The sequence below is a fragment of the Lissotriton helveticus genome, chromosome 1_2, assembly GCF_964261635.1.
Source record: "Lissotriton helveticus chromosome 1_2, aLisHel1.1, whole genome shotgun sequence".
NCBI lineage: Eukaryota > Metazoa > Chordata > Amphibia > Caudata > Salamandridae > Lissotriton > Lissotriton helveticus.
This window is the reverse complement of record NC_136058.1, coordinates 427,580,095-427,599,432: the sequence shown is the minus strand read 5'-3', so window position 1 is coordinate 427,599,432 and position 19,338 is coordinate 427,580,095. Positions and strand designations below refer to the sequence as shown.

The window sequence follows — 19,338 nt, the reverse complement described above, 5'->3', positions numbered from 1 at the left end:
GAATAATCTATTATTAAATAGTTATTATTTGATCGTTATTTATTAATAATTAATTAGTAAATATCTTAATTGTGTTTTTTAGGAGAAGGTTGTTGGTTTATAGGGGAATAGCGTGGGACGTAATTTAATTAAAATTAATTAATTCAGGTTATTTATTACTTAATAATTAAGTATTTAAGATTTTAAATTGTTAATTGTGGTAAATAATGTATTATTAAATAGTTAATTGATTGTTAATTACTAATAATTACTTGGTAAATGTGTTAATTGTGTTCTTTTTTAGGAGTGGGTTGTGGGTTTATAGGGGAGTAGAGTGGGAAATAATTAAATAAATATTATTTAATTTATATTTTTTATTTTTTTATATTTATGTATTTAAAATGTTATACTGTTAATTATGATGTATAATTCATTGTTAATTATTTATTAATTGGCCATTACAAATTATTTATTAATTATTCATTATGTTATTTGTGTCTTTTTTTTAAGAGTGGGTTATGGGTTGATAGGGGAGTAGGCTGCAGAGTAATTTAATTTTAAAATATTTTGTTAAATGTTTGTGTTATAATATTTACTTTAAGTTGTTTTATAGTGTTAATAGTGTGATTTAATTAATTATTGATTGTTTTTACATTGTTTGTTAATTTTAATTATGAATTCATTATGTTAATAGTGTTATGTTTCACATTATTGATGGTGTCCTTTATAGGGCAGTTTTGTGGGAGGTTATTTTTTTAATTATTTAATGATTTGTTACTTAATTTTAAATATTTTGCGTTAGTGGGAATAGTAAATTATTCACCTCTTCTTCAACACTTTCACAACTGTTGCACTCCCTGGAGTGGGAATAGTAAATTATTCCCCTCCACTATTCAACACTTTCCCTACAGATCTACATGCTGGAGTGGGAATTGTAAATGATTCCCCTCCGATATTCAACACTTTCCCTACTGTTGTACTTGCTGGAGTGGGAATCGTAAATTATTCCCCTCCGCTATTCAACACTTTCCCTATTGCTGTACTTGATGGAGAGGGAATAGTCATTTTATCTACTCTGCTATCTAACACTTTCCTTAATGTTGCACTCCCTGGAGTGGAAATAGTAAATTATTCCCCTCAGATATCCAACACTTTCTCTACTGTTGCACTCCCTGGAGTGGGAATAGTAAATTATTCCCCTCCGCTATCCAACACTTTCCCTACAATTCTACCTGCTGGAGTGGGAATAGTAAATTATTCCCCTCCGCTATCCAACACTTTCCCTACTGTTGTACTTGCCAGAGTGGGAATAGTACATGATTCCACTCCACTATCCAACACTTTTCCTACTTTTGCACTCTCTGGAGTGGGAATAGTAATTGTTACCCCTCCACTATCCAACACTTTCTCTACTGTTGCACTCCCTGGAGTGAGAAAAGTAAATTATTCCCCTTTGTTATCCAACATTTGCAGGAGTGGAAATAGTAATTTTATCCACTCTGCTATCCAACACTTTCCCTCCTGTTGCACTCCTTGGAGTGGGAATAGTAAATTATTCAACTCCACTATCCAACACTTTCCCTACAGTTCTACCTGCTGCAGTGGTAATAGTAAATTATTCCCCTCTGCTATCCAACACTTTCCTTACTGTTGTACTTGCTGGAGTGAGAATAGTAAATTATTCCCCTCCACTATTCAATACTTTCCCTACTGTTGCACTCTCTGGAGTACGTATAGTAATATTTACCCCTTTGCTATCCACCAATTTTTCTTAATGTTGTACTCCCTGGAGTGGAAATGGTCATTTATTCCCCTCCGATATCCAACACTTTCTCTACTGTTGCACTCCCTGGAGTGGGAATACTAAATGATTCCCCTCCGCTATCCAACACTTTCCCTACAGTTCTACCTGCTGGAGTGGGAATAGTAAATTATTCCCCTCCACTATCCAACACTTTGCCTACTGTTGCACTCTCTGGAGTAGTAATAGTAATTGTTACCCCACCACTATCCAACACTTTCTCTACTGTTGCACTCTTTGGAGTGGGAATAGTAAAATATTCCACTCCGCTATCCGACACTTTCCCTACAGTTCTACCTGCTGGAGTGGTAATAGTAAATTTGTTAATTAACTTTAAATATTTCGCTTGAGTTGGAATAGTAAATTATTCACCTCCGTTATCCAACACTTACCCTACTGTTGCACTTGCTGGAGTGGGAATAGCAATTTTATCCCCTCCGCTATTCAACACTTTCACAACTGTTGCACTCGATGGAGTGTGAATACTAAAATATTCCCCTCTGATATCCAACATTTTCTGTTGCACTCCCTGGAGTGGGAATAGTAAATAATTCCACTCTGCTATCCAACACTTTCCCTACTGTTGTTCTTGCTCGAGTGGGAATAGTAAATTATTCCCATCCGCTATCCAACACTTTCTCTACTGCTGTACTTGCTGGAGTGGGAATAGTAATTTTATCTACTCTGCTATCCAACACTTTCCTTAATGTTGTACTCCCTGGAGTGGAAATAGTAAATTATTCCCCTCCGACATCCAACACTTTCTCTACTGTTGCACCTCCTGGAGTGGGAATAGTAAATTATTCCCCTCCGCTATCCAACACTTTCCCTACAGTTCTACCTGCTGGAGTGGGAATAGTAAATTATTCCCCTCCGCTATCCAACACTTTCCCTCCTGTTGTTCTTGCTGGAGTGTGAATAGTACATTATTCCCCTCCACTATCCAACACTTTCCCTACTGTTGCACTCTCTGGAGTGGGAATAGTGATTGTTACCCCTCCACGATCCCACCCTTTCTCTACTGTTGCACTCCCTGGAGTGGGAAAAGTAAATTATTCCCCTCCGTTATCCAACATTTGCTGCAGTGGAAATAGAAATTTTATCCACTCTGCTATCCAACACTTTCCCTCCTGTTGCACTCTTTGGAGAGGGAAAAGTAATTTTTTCCACTCCACTATCCAACACTTTCCCTACAGTTCTACCTGCTGGAGTGGTAATAGTAAATTATTCCCCTCCGCTATCTAACCCTTTCCTTACTGTTGTACTTGCTGGAGTGGGAATAGTAAATTATTCCCTGCCCCTATCCAATACTTTCTCTACTGTTGGACTCTCTGGAGTGGGAATAGTAAAATATTCAACTCCGCTATCCAACACTTTCCCTACAGTTCTACCTGCTGGAGTGGTAATAGTAAATTTGTTAATTAACTTTAAATATTTCGCTTGAGTTGGAATAGTAAATTATTCACCTCCGTTATCCAACACTTACCCTACTGTTGCACTTGCTGGAGTGGGAATAGCAATTTTATCCCCTCCGCTATTCAACACTTTCAAAACTGTTGCACTCGATGGAGTGTGAATACTAAAATATTCCCCTCTGATATCCAACACTTTCTGTTGCACTCCCTGGAGTGGGAATAGTAAATAATTCCACTCTGCTATCCAACACTTTCCCTACTGTTGTTCTTGCTGGAGTGGGAATAGTAAATTATTCCCGTCCGCTATCCAACACTTTCTCTACTGCTGTACTTGCTGGAGTGGGAATAGTAATTTTATCTACTCTGCTATCCAACACTTTCCTTAATGTTGTACTCCCTGGAGTGGAAATAGTAAATTATTCCCCTCCGACATCCAACACTTTCTCTACTGTTGCACCTGCTGGAGTGGGAATAGTAAATTATTCCCCTCCCCTATCCAACACTTTCCCTACTGTTGGTTTTGCTGGAGTGTGAATAGTACATTATTCCCCTCCACTATCCAACACTTTTCCTACTGTTGCACTCTCTGGAGTGGGAATAGTGATTGTTACCCCTCCACGATCCCACCCTTTCTCTACTGTTGCACTCCCTGGAGTGGGAAAAGTAAATTATTCCCCTCCGTTATCCAACATTTGCTGCAGTGGAAATAGCAATTTTATCCCCTCCGCTATTCAACACTTTCACAACTGTTGCACTCGATGGAGTGTGAATACTAAAATATACCCCTCTGATATCCAACACTTTCTGTTGCACTCCCTGGAGTGGGAATAGTAAATTATTCCCCTCCGCTATCCAACACTTTCCCTACAGTTCTACCTGCTGGAGTGGGAATAGTAAATTATTCCCCTCCGCTATCCAACACTTTCCCTACTGTTGTTCTTGCTGGAGTGTGAATAGTACATTATTCCCCTCCACTATCCAACACTTTCCCTACTGTTGCACTCTCTGGAGTGGGAATAGTGATTGTTACCCCTCCACGATCCCACCCTTTCTCTACTGTTGCACTCCCTGGAGTGGGAAAAGTAAATTATTCCCCTCCGTTATCCAACATTTGCTGCAGTGGAAATAGAAATTTTATCCACTCTGCTATCCAACACTTTCCCTCCTGTTGCACTCTTTGGAGTGGGAAAAGTAATTTTTTCCACTCCGCTATCTAACACTTTCCCTACAGTTCTGCCTGCTGGAGTGGTAATAGTAAATTATTCCCCTCCGCTATCTAACACTTTCCTTACTGTTGTACTTGCTGGAGTGGGAATAGTAAATTATTCCCTGCCGCTATCCAATACTTTCTCTACTGTTGGACTCTCTGGAGTGGATATGGTAATATTTGCCTCTTTGCCATCCAACACTTTCCCTAATGTTGCTCTTCCTGAATTGGGAATAGTACATCATTCCCCTAGGCTATCCAACAGTTTCCCTACTGTTTTACTTGCTGGAGTGGGAACAATAAAATATTCACCTCCGCTATCCAACACTTTCCTACTGTTGCACTCACTGAAGTGGAAATAGTAATTTTATCCCCACTGCTATCCAACACTTTCCCTACTGTTGCACTCCCTGAAGTGAGAATAGCAATTTTATCCCCTCCGCTATCCAACATTTTCCCTACTGTTGCTGTTAATGTAGTGTCAAATGTAATTGTAAAAGATTAAAAATATTTAATATTTTAAATTATTATATATATATATATTATTTTATTTTTTATTTTACTGGTATATGTATGTATATGTATTTATTATTTTTAATATGTTTCTAGCATTTTTATAATTTATTATAATAATTATTTATTAATATTAAGTAACATATTATATTTTATATATATGTATGTATAATTTTTGTTAACATTATATTTATTATTTATACTTTTAACCCCTTTCATGCTGATGACGGCCGGGATCCGTCATGGCACACAGTGCTCGTGTGCTGATGACGGCTCCCGGCCGTCATGACCGCACTCGCGATTGGAATGTGCCGCACAGGCGCAGAATCGTGGCAGCATGCAAGGAATTAAACATTTTCTAATAATTCTAACTATGTTTTTTAAATTATATGTATTATTTACTTCAGTTTACATTATTTTTTACACATTTTAAAGAAACTATATTTTTAACATAATTTTTTTTCCAATATTTTTGTACTTACCATTATGTAGATAGGACTTCAATATTTTGGGCAACAATATTTTTGTCACAATATTTTTGAACCTCGATATTCTTGCTGTCGATATTCTGTCAGTGATCCATTGTAGTGCAAGGTTTAAATCTTGAGGATGTTGAGTGTTGTGGGTTTGGTCGTAGATACCAGACGAGTAAAAATGTTTGAAAAAATATTCTATTATTCATAGACCAATGGTGCTTTACAATGGTTTTTTAGAGAACAAGAGTTTGTTTTCTTTTGTAAGTTAAGGACAGTTGTTTTGGAAGATGAGATGAAGTGTGATTCATGTTTGATGCAAATAAACTCTTGGTTGAAGTGTCTCTTTACTTCCTTTCAAGGTATTCTGGGACGGGCCAGGTGGTGCGGCTGCCTCCTTCAGAGAAATAAACAAGATAACTGTCAGGTAACGTTTCCTAGTGCCTTCTGTTTCCTTTTCTTCTATTTCTTCTCAAGTCTCTCTCTGTGTCGCTGTTTTTTTATCTCTCTTCAGCTTTAAGAATTTGACTCCCTCTCCAGACCATTCTCTAGCTATATAGCTTATGATCTTAAAAATAAATAAATAAATAAAATAAATACATGGCTTTTATGTAGTCCTCTTCCTTATTTGTTTTTATGCTAGCTGTTTTAAGCATGTTTCCTTTAAAATGTTGGTATACTTCAGGGTCAAGTTAATTATCTCCAGTTTCATAAATTGTGTGATGTTTTTGTTATAATTGGTACAACCCTCCATTCCCCCTTTGTCCTGCCACATTTGGAATGATCTATTATCTGTTGGCCTGAAGGTATGGAAGCTCAATTGATCAATCAGTCAGGGGCTTGTAAAGCATGCTACTTACCTGTGACGGTCTCATGGCGTGGGAGGAGTAGCCCCCGGTCAGCCCAAAAGCAAGGTCTTGAGGCTTTTCCTGAAGTTGTGAAGGGTAGGGGAGCATCTGATGTTGACTTGGAGCTCGTTCCAGGACTTGCCTGCGATGTAGGCGAAGGCTCTTCCACCTGATCTGGTTCTGAGGATGCGCAGGGTCTCTGCTAGGGCAAGGTCAGCGGAGAGGAGGTTTCTTTTGGGTATATGGAAAGAAATTCTTTCGGTGAGCTATTTGGGTCCAATGTTCTGGAGGGATTTGTAGGCGTGGGTGTGTAGCTTGAAGGTAACTCTCTTCTCGACCGGGAGCCAGTGGAGGTCTCGCAGGTGTTGGGTGGTGCCAAGGATGAGTCTGGCTGCGGTGTTCTGGATGGTCTGGAGTTTGTGTAGCAGGGATTTTTTGATTCCAGTGTAGAAGACGTTTCCGTAGTCCAGTCTGCTCATTATGAGTGTGTGGGTGACAGTCTTTCTGGATTCTGGGGTAGATCTACTTGAAGGTCTTGAAGGATGTGGAGGGAGTTCAAACAGGTGGAGGCGACGCCGTTGATCTGGCGATTCATGGTGAGGGAGGAGTCTAGAATGATGCTTAGGTTTCGGGTGTGGTCCATCGGGGTGGGTGGGTTTTCGAGGGCAGAGGGCCACCAAGTGTTGTCCCAAGTGGAGGGGGAGTGTCCAAGGATGAGGACCTCAGTCTTCTCTGAGTTGAGCTTTAGGCAGCTGTTGCTCATCCAGGCTGCAACGTCTTTCATTCTTCCTGGAAGCTTAGTCAGGTGTCTTCGGAGTTCTCCGTGAGGGAGAGGATGAGCTCGGTATAGGTTACTATGCTGAGCCCGTGCTGTCTGATGATGGCGGTGAGGCGGGCTATGTAGATGTTGAAGAGCGTGGGGCTGAGCGATGATCCTTGGGGTACTCCGCAGTTGATCTCTGTGGGTTTGGAGAGGAAGGGTTGGAGTCTGATCCTTTGGGTTTTGCCTGCGAGAAAGAAGCGGATCCAGTCAAGGGCGGTTCCCCGTATGCCGGCTTCGTGGAGTCTGGCTGCAAGAGTACAGTGGGAGACGGTTTCAAAGGCTGCTGGGAGGTCTAGCAGGATGAGGGCCGCGGTGTTGCCCTGGTCGAGCAGCCTGCGGGTTTCGCCGGTGGCAGTGAAGATGGCGGTCTTGGTGCTGTAGTTGCTGCGGAATCTGGACTGGGAGGAGTCTAGAATGACGTTCTCGTTGATGAAGGATGTCAGCTGGGCCTTGACGAATTTCTTGGTGACTTTGGCTGCGAAGGGAAGGAGAGAGATGATCCGGTAGTTTTTCAGGTCAGTCGGGTCCACAGAGGGTTTCTTGAGGAGGGGCTTGACCTCAGCCTGCTTCCAGCCATTTGGGAAGATGCCGGATTCGAAAGTGGCGTTAATTGTACGGCGTAGTTCGGGTGAAATGGCGGTGGCGATTCTGTGGAAGATGTGCAGCGGTCAAGGGTCCTTGGGGGCTCCTGAGTGAGAGCTCTTCATGGTCCTGGTGGTGTCTTCGATGGTGACCGTTGTCCAGGCAGTGATGGTGGGCTAGATTTCGTTGCTGGAGGGGAGGGTAGTTTCTGCAGTCCATTAGCTGAAGTTGTCGTAGAGTGCCTTCATTTTCAGGTGGAAGTAGGAGCCGAGCTTGTTCCAGAGGCCCTGGGACAGTGTGATGTCCATGGCTTCGTTGGAGGGTTTGGTGAACTGCTGGATGATGTTGAAGAGTTCCTTTGGGTTGCTGGCGTTGATGAGGATTTTGTTCCGGATGAAGGTCCTCTTGGTGGCTCTTATGAGTTGGTGGTATTCTGTCATGGCTTGCTTGTAAGTGGTCTGGTCTTCAGTGTTTTTGCTGTTTCTCGAGACGTCTGCAGGCGCGTCTGGCTTACTGGAGGTCGGTGGTGAAACAGGCAGCCTTCAGGGGGCGTTGTCTGTCGGTGTGGCGGAGGGGTGCAAGTTTATCTGCGCAGCTGGTGATCCAACAGTGTAGTTCAGTGGCTACATAGTTGGTATTTGTTGTGGCAGCGGGGGGGTTGAGGATGAGGGCGGAGTTGAGGTGCTCCTCTGTGACCTTGCTCCAGTTACTCCAAGCTGGGCCTGGGTTGGCTTGTGTGCAGTGGTGCTGCTGAAAGAGAAGTGTATGCAGTGGTGATCTGTCCAGAGAGGTTGCAAAATGTGACTGAATTGGAAGTTGGTCCCTCCTGCAAAGATGGGATTGAGGGTGTGTCCATCCTTTTGGGTGCGGGTGGTGATGAGCTGCTTCAGTCTGAGGTTGGTGAGGTTGTCCAGGAGGGCGGTGGAGTCGGGTTCGCTGCGGTTATCGAGTTGGAAGTTCAGGACTCCGATTAGTATGTAGTCCATGGAAGCGATGGCCTGGGGTGCAATGAGGTCGGCAATGGTGGTGGTGAAAGGAGCACGAGGCCCAGGGGGTCTGGAAGCGAGGGTGCCACGTATCATGGTACAGGGGCTGGTCAGGATCTGGAAGTGGAGGTGTTTGGTGTTGGAGAGGGAGTCGCTCGTGCTGGAGGTAGAGAGTCGGAGAGAGCTCCTGTGTGTGAGGGTGAGTCCTCCTCCAGGGCGGTGGGGGCGGTCCTTCCTCTGGATCTTGTAGCGGTCGGGAATGGCAGTGGCGATGTTGGGGCAGAGGTGGCGTTTGTCCAGGTTTCTGTGAAGAAGGCAACATCTGGCGAGAAGGTGTTGAGGAGGTACCTGATCTCTACGGCGTGTCTGTGCAGGGCACGCACGTTGAGGAGGATGCACTTCAGGGATCTGGTGGAACGGGCGTCCGGCGTGGGTACGGAGGCAGTGGGTGTGATGTGGATAGTGAGGAATATCGGCGGTGTTAGAATTGGCTGTGGGTGGTGTTTGGCGACGACAGCTGGCAGCTGTTTTGCCTTCCGAGATTGAGTGCGAGGAGGGCAGCTGGCGCGTAGCGGTGGAAGGTGGGAGATTCAGGGTCCCTGGTGCTGGTCGCGGTAGGGGCGCAGATGGGTGCAGATGAGCTTGCCTTTAGCGTGCCAGCGGCATGCCTGCTGCGCCCAACAGCTATTAAATAGGGGAAGGGGGAGGGAAGTGCAGCTGGGAGTCGGGAGCAGGAAAAGAGGCGGGGAAGATCAGGGGCCAGAAAGCGTAGAGGCAGTAGAAGGCTATGAGCAAGAAATGAGGAAACTCGAAATGAAGCAGAATAGGAAATAAGGCAAAAAAGGTGAGTTAAAGCTAATAAACAGTTGTTGAACTCTGCCAGTGTATTCTCTTCATAACAGTTTTCTTCTTTGTGCCTCTTACATTAGGGCTATTATAAATACTAAGGTTTATCTGGCAAAACGTTCCACCACATATGGTCGTTGTAGCAGTGGCCAGCCACCACATGTTCCCGCAAACCTCCCCCATCAATTTTTGAGATCCCACTAACCCTGGCACCCACCTGATGTAGCCACATTCCTCAAGGAATATGAATGTGGTGGGATCCGAGCGCAGGTCTAGTCCCTTCTCAGGTTGGGAAGCATTGGTCCCGGAGCACGCTTCCGTCCCTTGTTCACCACCAGTCCCTTGACTGTCTACATAGTTGTTTCCTCTATTCCATGTGATTCTATACTCCCCCAAGTCTGTTCATTCTTCCTCCTTCCTCTCTGGATCTGACTTCCACCTCTTTGCTTCCTCCCAGCCTACCCTTTCCTGTCCTGTTTGTCACCTCCAATGCCACACTGGGTCTCTTTGAAGAAGAGTGGAAGATAGCCTCTATTTCCTTATTCCTCTGGTTTTCTAAAGTGTTTGTCTTTTCATATCCAATTTTAGTTTCCTTTCCCGTTATGCTGCTTTATTTTCCTTTTTCAGGTGTTGCAGTGTCTGGGTCCTGTTAAAGGAGTGTGACAAGTTCTGTGCCACCAGGCAAGTACTTATCTTCCACACAATGTGAAATGGTGAATTCCACTGAGCTAACTGGACAGAGCCTCAGTCTACGGTGGTGATCCAGGGGAAGAGGTGTAAAATTTGTGATCTCAAACGTAGGTTACCCACAACATCGTAAACTCAATCCTCAGCAACACAATTCACAATAACACATAGTTTGGCCCATAGAAACTCTACAATGTAATCACAATCATAAGGTCCTCCGTATGAGCTAATAGGGACTCAGATAACTAGAGATGGAAAGCCATTCCTTCATGAGGACCTGTAATAAAGACGCGCCTAGCTAATAATATTCACACAATATTAATAAAATCATCAATAAGTAAGGACAAACACATGGAATAGTTATCAAGTTATCTTTCTCTAAACTTCAAGATTGAATGGTCAAAGCACAAACATGCACTAGAATAATTTATTAACGGTTATTCTTTTGTATACAGGTAAATCACAGCACATCACAGCTCAGGCCAAATACATAGTCAAATAACACCTATTGGGGAAGGAAGAGAGAAAAAGAGCGAAAACACATTGCAAAATAGAATTTGCAATTTGGAATCATAGAAACCAAGAATCGGTTGTAGATTCATCAGAACCAGGACACGAGATGGACCCAGTAGAACGCTAGAGCACAGCGTGCAATAGCTGGAGTCATAAATTCTTCAGCTGAAAGATTTTACCTGCTCAACTTCACCAGCCGGTAAAGTGCGGAGGTAATCAGGAGATGTCAGTTCAGGGGAAAATCAGAGTTCAGACCAACAGCATGTGAGGCCCAGGACTTGCAAGGGAAAATAGCATCATGCTGTCCTTTTCCCAAGGGGCAATTATACGCCAAACGTTTTCAGTTCCTGCCAACAAACTAACTTTTACATAGTTTGCATGATTGCCATTTGTCAAAATCCATGGTGCAACCGTCGTGTGATCGTTCTCTAAACCAATTCATCCATAACCCATACGTAATACCTTTGTTCAGTGTTCACTGTTCTTTAACCCCTACTGTAAGTCACGGTGGGCATGTTTGCGCGACGGCCAGTGCCGTCCTAGCCACGCCTGGGATTGGAATGTCCAGCACCGCAGCGTAATTCGCGCAGCAGCCAAGGCGTTAAGAATGTGCAATATCACTTCCCTTCGGAAATAAGAAATACATTTGCAATTCGACGTGTCCACTCCACACTCTCTCTTCTGAGCTTTCAGCAAAGTCAATAGAGTTTTATTCTGACAGAAAGGATGTCCATTTTTAACTGTAGGACAGAAACTTCAGCGATAATACTCGTAGCTACAGTACAATCAGGACAACATTTTTAGTCTATTCGAAGGAAATAATGAAAGACAAAATAAATGTTTAAGGCCTACAAGGAAAACCACTAAATCATTATTTTCTAAAGAAAAAAACTTACTGAATATTGAAAACAGTAAAGAACTAGAGATGCATAAGAAATAATATAAAAACACCCTTTCATTATACTTGTAAGCATAGCCTAATTACATTTCTTTGAGAAACGTGCAAGCACTTTCTCTCGGAATTGCATCTCAAAGAAAACATAAGCAGGACTCATTTTACTTGAGCATTTTCATAATCATATTTTGTGTTAACACTACAGACTGCATTATTACCTTTAATATTATTTTTCATAGCACATTAGTAGGTTTCTCTCTCTGTCATGAATGAATTAATCTCAAACCAGTTTGTGACCCTTCTGCATGCTTTTTCGATGCAGTTTTAAACTCTCACATGTTTCACCAGGCACACTGTTAGTCATGTTTCTTAAGTACGTATTATGTATTAGTATCACACCCAAGGGTAAGGAATTGATCGACCAAAACACTCTTAATAAAATAATCACGCTCCACCAGTGGCATTTAAAGCAGTGATTACAACAAGGCAGATTCCTTTGTTCAATGAAATGTCCCTTCATGGATGCCTGAAATAAGGAATAGAAGAGTCCTTTAAATGGGCAGGGGAGTACACAACATCTGATAATTCATTAAAGGCGGTACAAATACCTTAGTGTGATGCCAGTCGTCATCACAGGAAGAGTACATTGTTGGTGTTGGATGCTTCTGAGAATCTGTGTCATGATGCATGTGTAACTTCTGTTTCTTTCTACAGTATTCACTACTTTTGCTCTCACTGCATTGCGTTTCAGTGTTCCCAAGTTCCCTGTCTTTGCAGTATTCATGAACTGTTTTACCCCCTTGGAGTGCAACTCATTTATAATTTATAACTCTATTTTTACAGGTCACTGAGGCAACAAAAAGAAAAAGAAATGTCGCAATTTTGGAAACATTTTTAAAAAGGGATATTTTGAGAAAAGTAGGAACATTCTTGATCTCTAAAGAAGAAACTAGTTTTATGCACCAGGAATGGTGAGGAACTTGGTGCGGAAGAAACTGCTGAATGTGAAAGTGATTTATCGACTTTCTTACAATCATTATTTGTTGTCAAACCTTGAAGTACAATGACCAGGAACATTTACCAAGTGTCAGGGATTGAATAACCTCTGAAATAATAACTGTACCCGCAAGTAAATTGAAAATCTACTGCAACTACTAATTATAAAAATATTTTCTCTTAAAGGAAACATTTCACGATTGGTCAAGCAAAGAACATTGGCAACAACTGATCCTCACACAGAGCACAGTGTTGCAAATTCTGTCTGATGGTTTATGAGAAATGCCTTGGAGACCTAAGCCTCTCCCAGAAAATCAGTATCCGTAGACGTGTTGTGACAGAAGTGTCAGGAAGGCTAATAACCTCAGTTTACACGAGCAAGCTTATGTCTCCGTCTCCTGTGATTCGGAGGAGAGAACACATTGTATTTTAAAAAATAACTGAAAATGTTCTTCTCAGATGTCATTACAGCAAAGACACTGGATTAACATCGACAATATAGAAAGATTTTTCCCACCAACTCTGTCTCTTGGGTTGATCTATGTTATTTCCAAGTGTGCCAGACCTCCAAAGTTAATGGTGTACCTTTTTGGCCTCACCGAATAGGAAGCTTGAAAAGGGCCAGTGTTACACTACTGATAATTTGTGAACTACCCTAACATGTTTTAATGCCTGTTCATTACTTGTATAAAAAATGTACATCACTTGTAAGTACTAATCCCCAAAGACCCAATCAGTGCTTTTAAAACTCCTAAATTAAATGAGATAATCTGTAGTCAGAATGAGCTTAATTATACTTGAAGGAATCCTTGTGGGCATAACTTGGAGAAAATGAAGCCATGAGGGGCATCTTAATAAAAATAATGGGCCTCTCAGTGAAAGTTTATAAGACAAGTTAGATAGGCTGGCTTCAAAAGATAAGAACATTGATCTCCAATTAAAAGCTATAATTAGTTAAATGCAAATGTAAAGAAGAGCTTCAGCAGCGCAGTTTAGAAGTTAATGTTGAGTTTTAACATAAACAAGTACAGACTCCGGATTTAGATTCAGACTTAAGATGGCATGTAGCCAGGAACAAACCCAACTTGAAGATACAAACAATTTGAATAAGAGAAATGAATGTGAGAACAGCTTTAGTTATCAATCCCACCTCACTAAACACAAGAGAACTCATACTGGACAAAAACCGTATCAGTGTCCTGAATGCCAGAAAGGCTTCAGTCGGAAAAGCGTTCTCATTCAACATGTGAGAATCCACACTGGGCACACACCTTATCAGTGCACTAAGTCCCTGAAGTGCTTTAGTCAGAAAGACCATCTCATTCAACATGAGAGAACTCATACTGGGCTCAAACCGTATCAGTGTTCTGAATGCTGGAAAAGCTTCAATCAGAAATCTACTCTCTCACAACGTGCGGTAACTCACACTGAGCAAAAACATTATCAGTGCTCTGAATGCTGTAAAAGCTTCAGTCGGAAATTCAGCCTTACTTTACATGAAAGGACCCACACGGGGCAAAAACCTTTTCAGTGCTCTGAATGCAGGGAAAGCTTCAGTCATAAATTTGGTCTCACTCGTCACGAAAGAACTCACACTGGACTAAAACCGTACCAGTGCTCTGAATGCTTGAAAAGCTTCAGTCAGAAATCTGGTCTCACTCAACATGAGAAAACTCACACTGGACTAAAACCGTATCAGTGCTCTGAATGCCAACAAAGCTTCAGTTGTAAGGCCAATCTCATTCAACATGAGCGCATACACACTGGGGAAAAACCTTATCAGTGCTCTGAATGCTGGAAAAGCTTCAGGCACAAATATGGTCTCACTCAACATGAAAGAACTCACACTGGACTAAAACCGTATCAGTGCTCTGAATGCCAGAAAAGCTTCAGACAGAAAATAGCTCTCACTCTCCATGAGAGAACCCACACGGGGTACACACCTTATCAGTGCTCTGAATGCTTGAAAAGCTACAGTCAGAAATCTGGTCTCACTCAACATGAGAGAACTCACACTGGACTAAAACCGTATAAGTGCTCAGAATGCCAACAAAGCTTCAGTTGTAAGGCCAATCTCATTCAACATGAGCGCATACACACTGGGCAAAAACCTTATCAGTGCTCTGAATGCTGGAAAAGCTTCAGGCACAAACATGGTCTCACTCGTCATGAAAGAACTCACAGTGGACTAAAACCGTATAAGTGCTTTGAATGTCAGAAATGCTTCAGACAGAAAATTGCTCTCACTCTCCATGAGAGAACCCACACGGGGCACACACCTTATCAGTGCTTTAAATGCTTGAAAAGCTTCAGTCAGAAATCTGGTCTCGCTCATCATGAAAGTACTCACACTGGACTAAAACTGTATCAATGCTCTAAATGCCAGAAAAGGTTCACATTGAAAAACAATCTCACTAGACATGAAAGAACTCACTCTAGGCAAAGACCTTATCAGTGCTCTGAATGCTGGAAAAGCTTCAGTCAGAAATCTGGTCTCACTCAACATGAGAAAACTCACACTGGGCAAAACCTTGTCATTGGTCTAAATGCCAGGGAAGCATCTGCTGGAGACTCAGTTTGATTCAACATGAGAAAATCCACAGGGAGAAAAAAAATTATTAGCGCTCTCAGTGAGACAAAAACTTCAGTTATAAAAGCAACCTCTCCACATGACAGAGACAATGTGGGAAAGTAAAAGGTGCTCTGAGGAGGAACTTTCAGCATTGTAAAACCTTCACATGAAGCAGCCACAAAGACATCAATCAATTTATCGTCCAACAAACTGTTTACTGAGAAAAGCGCTCAGTGAGGGATAGAAATTTGTGAATTAACCTCATTCCTTAGTGACTATTTGTGGCCTCATCCCATTCTGTGTATTTTGCTTCCTGAGTGTTAATAAGCCATGGCTCTGACCCACAAGGTCCATTCGATCCTGAACTTTGAGGCCACGCCTCCAAGGATCTGGAATCCAAGTAACCTCAAACTATTTCCAGCCTTAATGAGCCTCAGCAGGTGCCTGCGGCAGAAGTCCCTTTGTCGTAGGACTCTATGAGACCAACGTCTGTTCAGGCCTGTGCAATTTGTGACTGATTATTGAAAAAAAGTAAAACTGATGGAAGGACTGGTCATTAATCTCAGCAACATCCCACCACATCATTCTCCAGTCTCTGTGTCTCTGTGCCACTAGAGACAAGACCAACCATATGCTAACCATTCCTGTCACCACCCTAAATAGTCCTAATGACTTCTGTTCCAATAGGACACAGCTTCCTATTACAAAGATTCACTTTAGTGACCTCTTTCCAGGTCCTTTTTTGTTACAAATGGAACATACTTCCCATCTGCTGAGGACAGTTTACCGAGCTTTAAAATCACATCAGACATACCCAAGAGAGTCTCACAGATAATCTGAGTTGTACATTTTTAGTACTACTAAAGAACTACAAAATGCTTTTCACAAATTACGTGCGGTTGTTCTGCCTCTCCTATCTTTTTCTGTGTGTAGTTGTCTGCCCCGACTTCACAGTTTCTGCACACATTAGTATAGTTTTTAGTAGTAAATGTGGAAGGGACAGAGGGAGTGGCTGTAAAATGGAAATGCTTATAAATAAAGGGGAGGGATGAAGGCAGAACTAAGGAGGAGTATAGGGAGGGGTTTAGGGAAAAGACAGGCATTCACCCACTAAAGAGTAAGCCCGTTGCTGTTTATAAACCACAACTCTAAAGTCATTAAGACATAATGTACCTAAAACAATCGTAAATGTACTTGTGCTCAGAGCGGGATTAAGTCCAGCATCACAAATGGCCATCCACTGGAACTGCAGAAAACTCCCATAAATAATAACGGTGGTAGGAACATAAAATAAAACCCCATAGGAAATAATGCTGAATTAAATATTTAAAACTAGTTTAAAAAAAATCTAAATAAATGTAATTTAATGGCAAACAATAATTAAAGAAAACATTTCATTATTGTTTAATGTTTTAATACATTTTAAAAATGTAAACACTAGTACAACATTCATTATTAGTAAAGTCAAGTTACATGTGTTCAGCACATTTAATAATTATTAATACATAAACAAAATGTTACTTCAGATGGGAAACCTTTAATTTAATCTTAAGAAAAATTATAATCTTTAATATGTTCAACTAGGGTGGAGATCTCCCTGTGCAAAAATATATGGGATATTTTGAATGTTTTTTAAATAAAAAAAAGATTTTTTTTTAAGTTAAATATTATTGTAAATTAATTTTATATACTTTAAATGTAGAACAACATTCTCGAATACTATTAACTTTTATTTTAATTAAATATGTATTTGATGTTAAATGTGTTAAAAATGTTTTTTTTAAAGATTTGTTGAAAAATCCCACTGAAAGTATAATCCCTGTATTTTCTTATTATGTACTCTAAATTACTAAATTGCCTCTGTTCAGATGGGCCAGAGCCTTTAAAAAAGTTTTGTGTAGAATTAATTGAAATTATTTTTTGTGAAAAGACAAAATACATTATTTTAATGTACCTTTATTTCTTATGAGGTTCTATTTCTAGGTCTCGGCTAGACACTGCTTGTGCTGTCTCAAAGAGACATGCATATCTCCTTTATGGGCTTCAGCCCACCCACAGACTTACCATTTGCTGGCTCCACCATCGATCTAATATGATGTATCCCCATTTGTCCATGGCATACATTTGTCATGTCTCTACCTACTAGAGCATAGACCAATTACTACTATCCATCCCCAGCTGCCATTTTAGTATTTGTTTTCAGTGCTACTTTTTTCTTTAATTGAGAGCACTTGAGACGAAAGCTCATGGTTTATGGAGCACCGCTGTAAACAGGAATTAAATTCTTGTTCTTATCTCATAATATTTGCTGTCCATTCAAACACCAAGATCAAATGTCAGATGCTGTCTCATCTGCTGCCTGTTATCATACTCAATGGTTCCGCCCTGTGTTCCGCCCGTCTGTTTCACCCAATTCAGGTTACCTGCACCCCCCCACTGCCACCACCATACAGCGCGTTTGTGCCTCACAATGTGCATGAAAACTGAAGCCCGAAATCAAATGTCAGATGCTGTCTCATCAGCTGACTGCTCTCTGTACAACGGCTCCGCCCTGTGTTCTGCATCTGTCTCTCTCATCCCTTACACCGTTTTTTACCCCCCCCACTACCACGCCTTACAGTGCATTAGCGCCTCTCAATGCGCATGAAAACTGAAGACTGAGATCAATTGGCAGGTGCTGTCTCATCTGCTGACTTCTTTACCCTAAACGAAGCGCAACACGAGGCTGCTTAAATAACAAAGGAAAACAAAGGAACAAAACTTGCGCAGGTCTCCCCAGCACAGCGAGAGTGCCCCTGCTACCGTAGTTACTGCTTTCTCTGAAAATAGCCCCACAATGCCTTCGGAGCCTTGCTGTTTGAACACCTTTTGGCCCATATCTCTGATTGTGGTGGTACCAGGATGACTGGACCACCACCAAAAAGTCAACACAATGCAGTCTTTCTTTTAAAGGTACTGTCAGAGTCCACACCCTTTGTTGGGGGGACTGCAAAATGATCACTTCCTCTGGATTTCCGTGTCTTTTTGAGCTCTCCCACTGCTGTAGCTTTTACTCCGCAGCCGGTAGTGTTTCAACCTATAGGGGCCACATGCATGGTAATTTAATGGCATTTATTCAGACCTCGAAGGCCTGGAATCCACAAATGTGATGTTGCTCTTATGCCCTCTAGAGGCTGACTATATGGTTGCAGTGCAATGCTTTTTCAGTGTGATGCCCTCTATGGGTTGTTTTTACCATTGCAGCTTTGATATCAAACCCATGAAAGAATACACACACACAAGGTTAATTACTGAAAAAATCTTAATGGGGTTACCATAATGATGTCAAATGTTTTATTGATTATCACAGTAATGTGAAAGATTTTTTGCAAAATGTATGTGTTTTCGTTACAAAACAAATGATTGAACTAAAGGGGTTCCCAGTGATTCATCAATGGCATCTATGTATGTTCCATCTGACAATGTACATATTTGTACATTATTTTGTAGTTTTTAGAATTGTGTTTTAAATAAATCTACTTCTCCTTCTTCTAAAGAAAATGTACTGACTGGACAATCAGTTATTGGGTGTTATCATTGCGTGCCAGTGATTGGTGATTACTAGCCCACACCACCTCCCTTGAGTAGACCTGGGACTGCTCCGCCAGCTAACCTGTGAGAGTCGAGCGATACGATGGGGTGTTTGGTTCCCAGTGAAGACAATTGTGGACACATCTTTAGATAAGCCTGACTGCTCTGTCCCAAGTGACCGGAGGGTGCACACAGGTTATCTTTTAGTGTGTATCTAGCTTACCCTGTAGAGAGCAGTGGTTCCTGCCTGGCCTGGGTGCACACCTCAGCCAAATAGGAATCCCATTTTTAACATTCTATCAACCACCTTAAGTCAGCTATTTAGGGTCAACAAACCTCTTACAGAACATTTCATATAACATGAATATCAACATTTCAGAGCAGGTTGAAGCCACACCAGCAGATCTTTGAGCACAGCAACATCATAGGAAGTGAACATTACATGGTCTTTGAGTCAGTGACCTCACATAACCTTTGACCAAGTGACATCGCAGAGAGTGACATCACATGGTGTTTCTTATACATTGCAGTCCCTTACTGCATGTGGTCTGTAATTGGTGAGCTATTTATAGCACCAAATAAAATACAATTCTACTGAGTCTGAATTTGTAAAGTGTGATAAATACCATTCA

The 19,338-nt window shown here is 41.6% G+C and overlaps 2 protein-coding genes across 3 annotated transcripts in view; both read left to right on the top strand.

The window, feature by feature from the left end:
* LOC144807578 (uncharacterized) overlaps positions 1-19,338 on the top strand; it is a 436,944-nt gene that overhangs the window by 217,973 nt on the left and 199,633 nt on the right. The gene's annotated exons all lie outside the window — the stretch shown is intronic.
* On the top strand, positions 5,749-18,591 carry LOC144807567 (uncharacterized). The gene is made up of 3 exons (XM_078673210.1): positions 5,749-5,815; positions 10,101-10,154; positions 12,412-18,591. The coding sequence occupies exon 3, from the start codon at positions 13,622-13,624 to the stop codon at positions 15,143-15,145; it is 1,524 nt and encodes a 507-aa protein (XP_078529336.1). The 5' UTR covers positions 5,749-5,815; positions 10,101-10,154; positions 12,412-13,621; the 3' UTR covers positions 15,146-18,591.

Bases quoted from the DNA above. Each gene is read 5' to 3' on its own strand.
- LOC144807567 (XM_078673210.1), top strand. From the start codon at position 13,622: ATGGCATGTAGCCAGGAACAAACCCAACTTGAAGATACAAACAATTTG.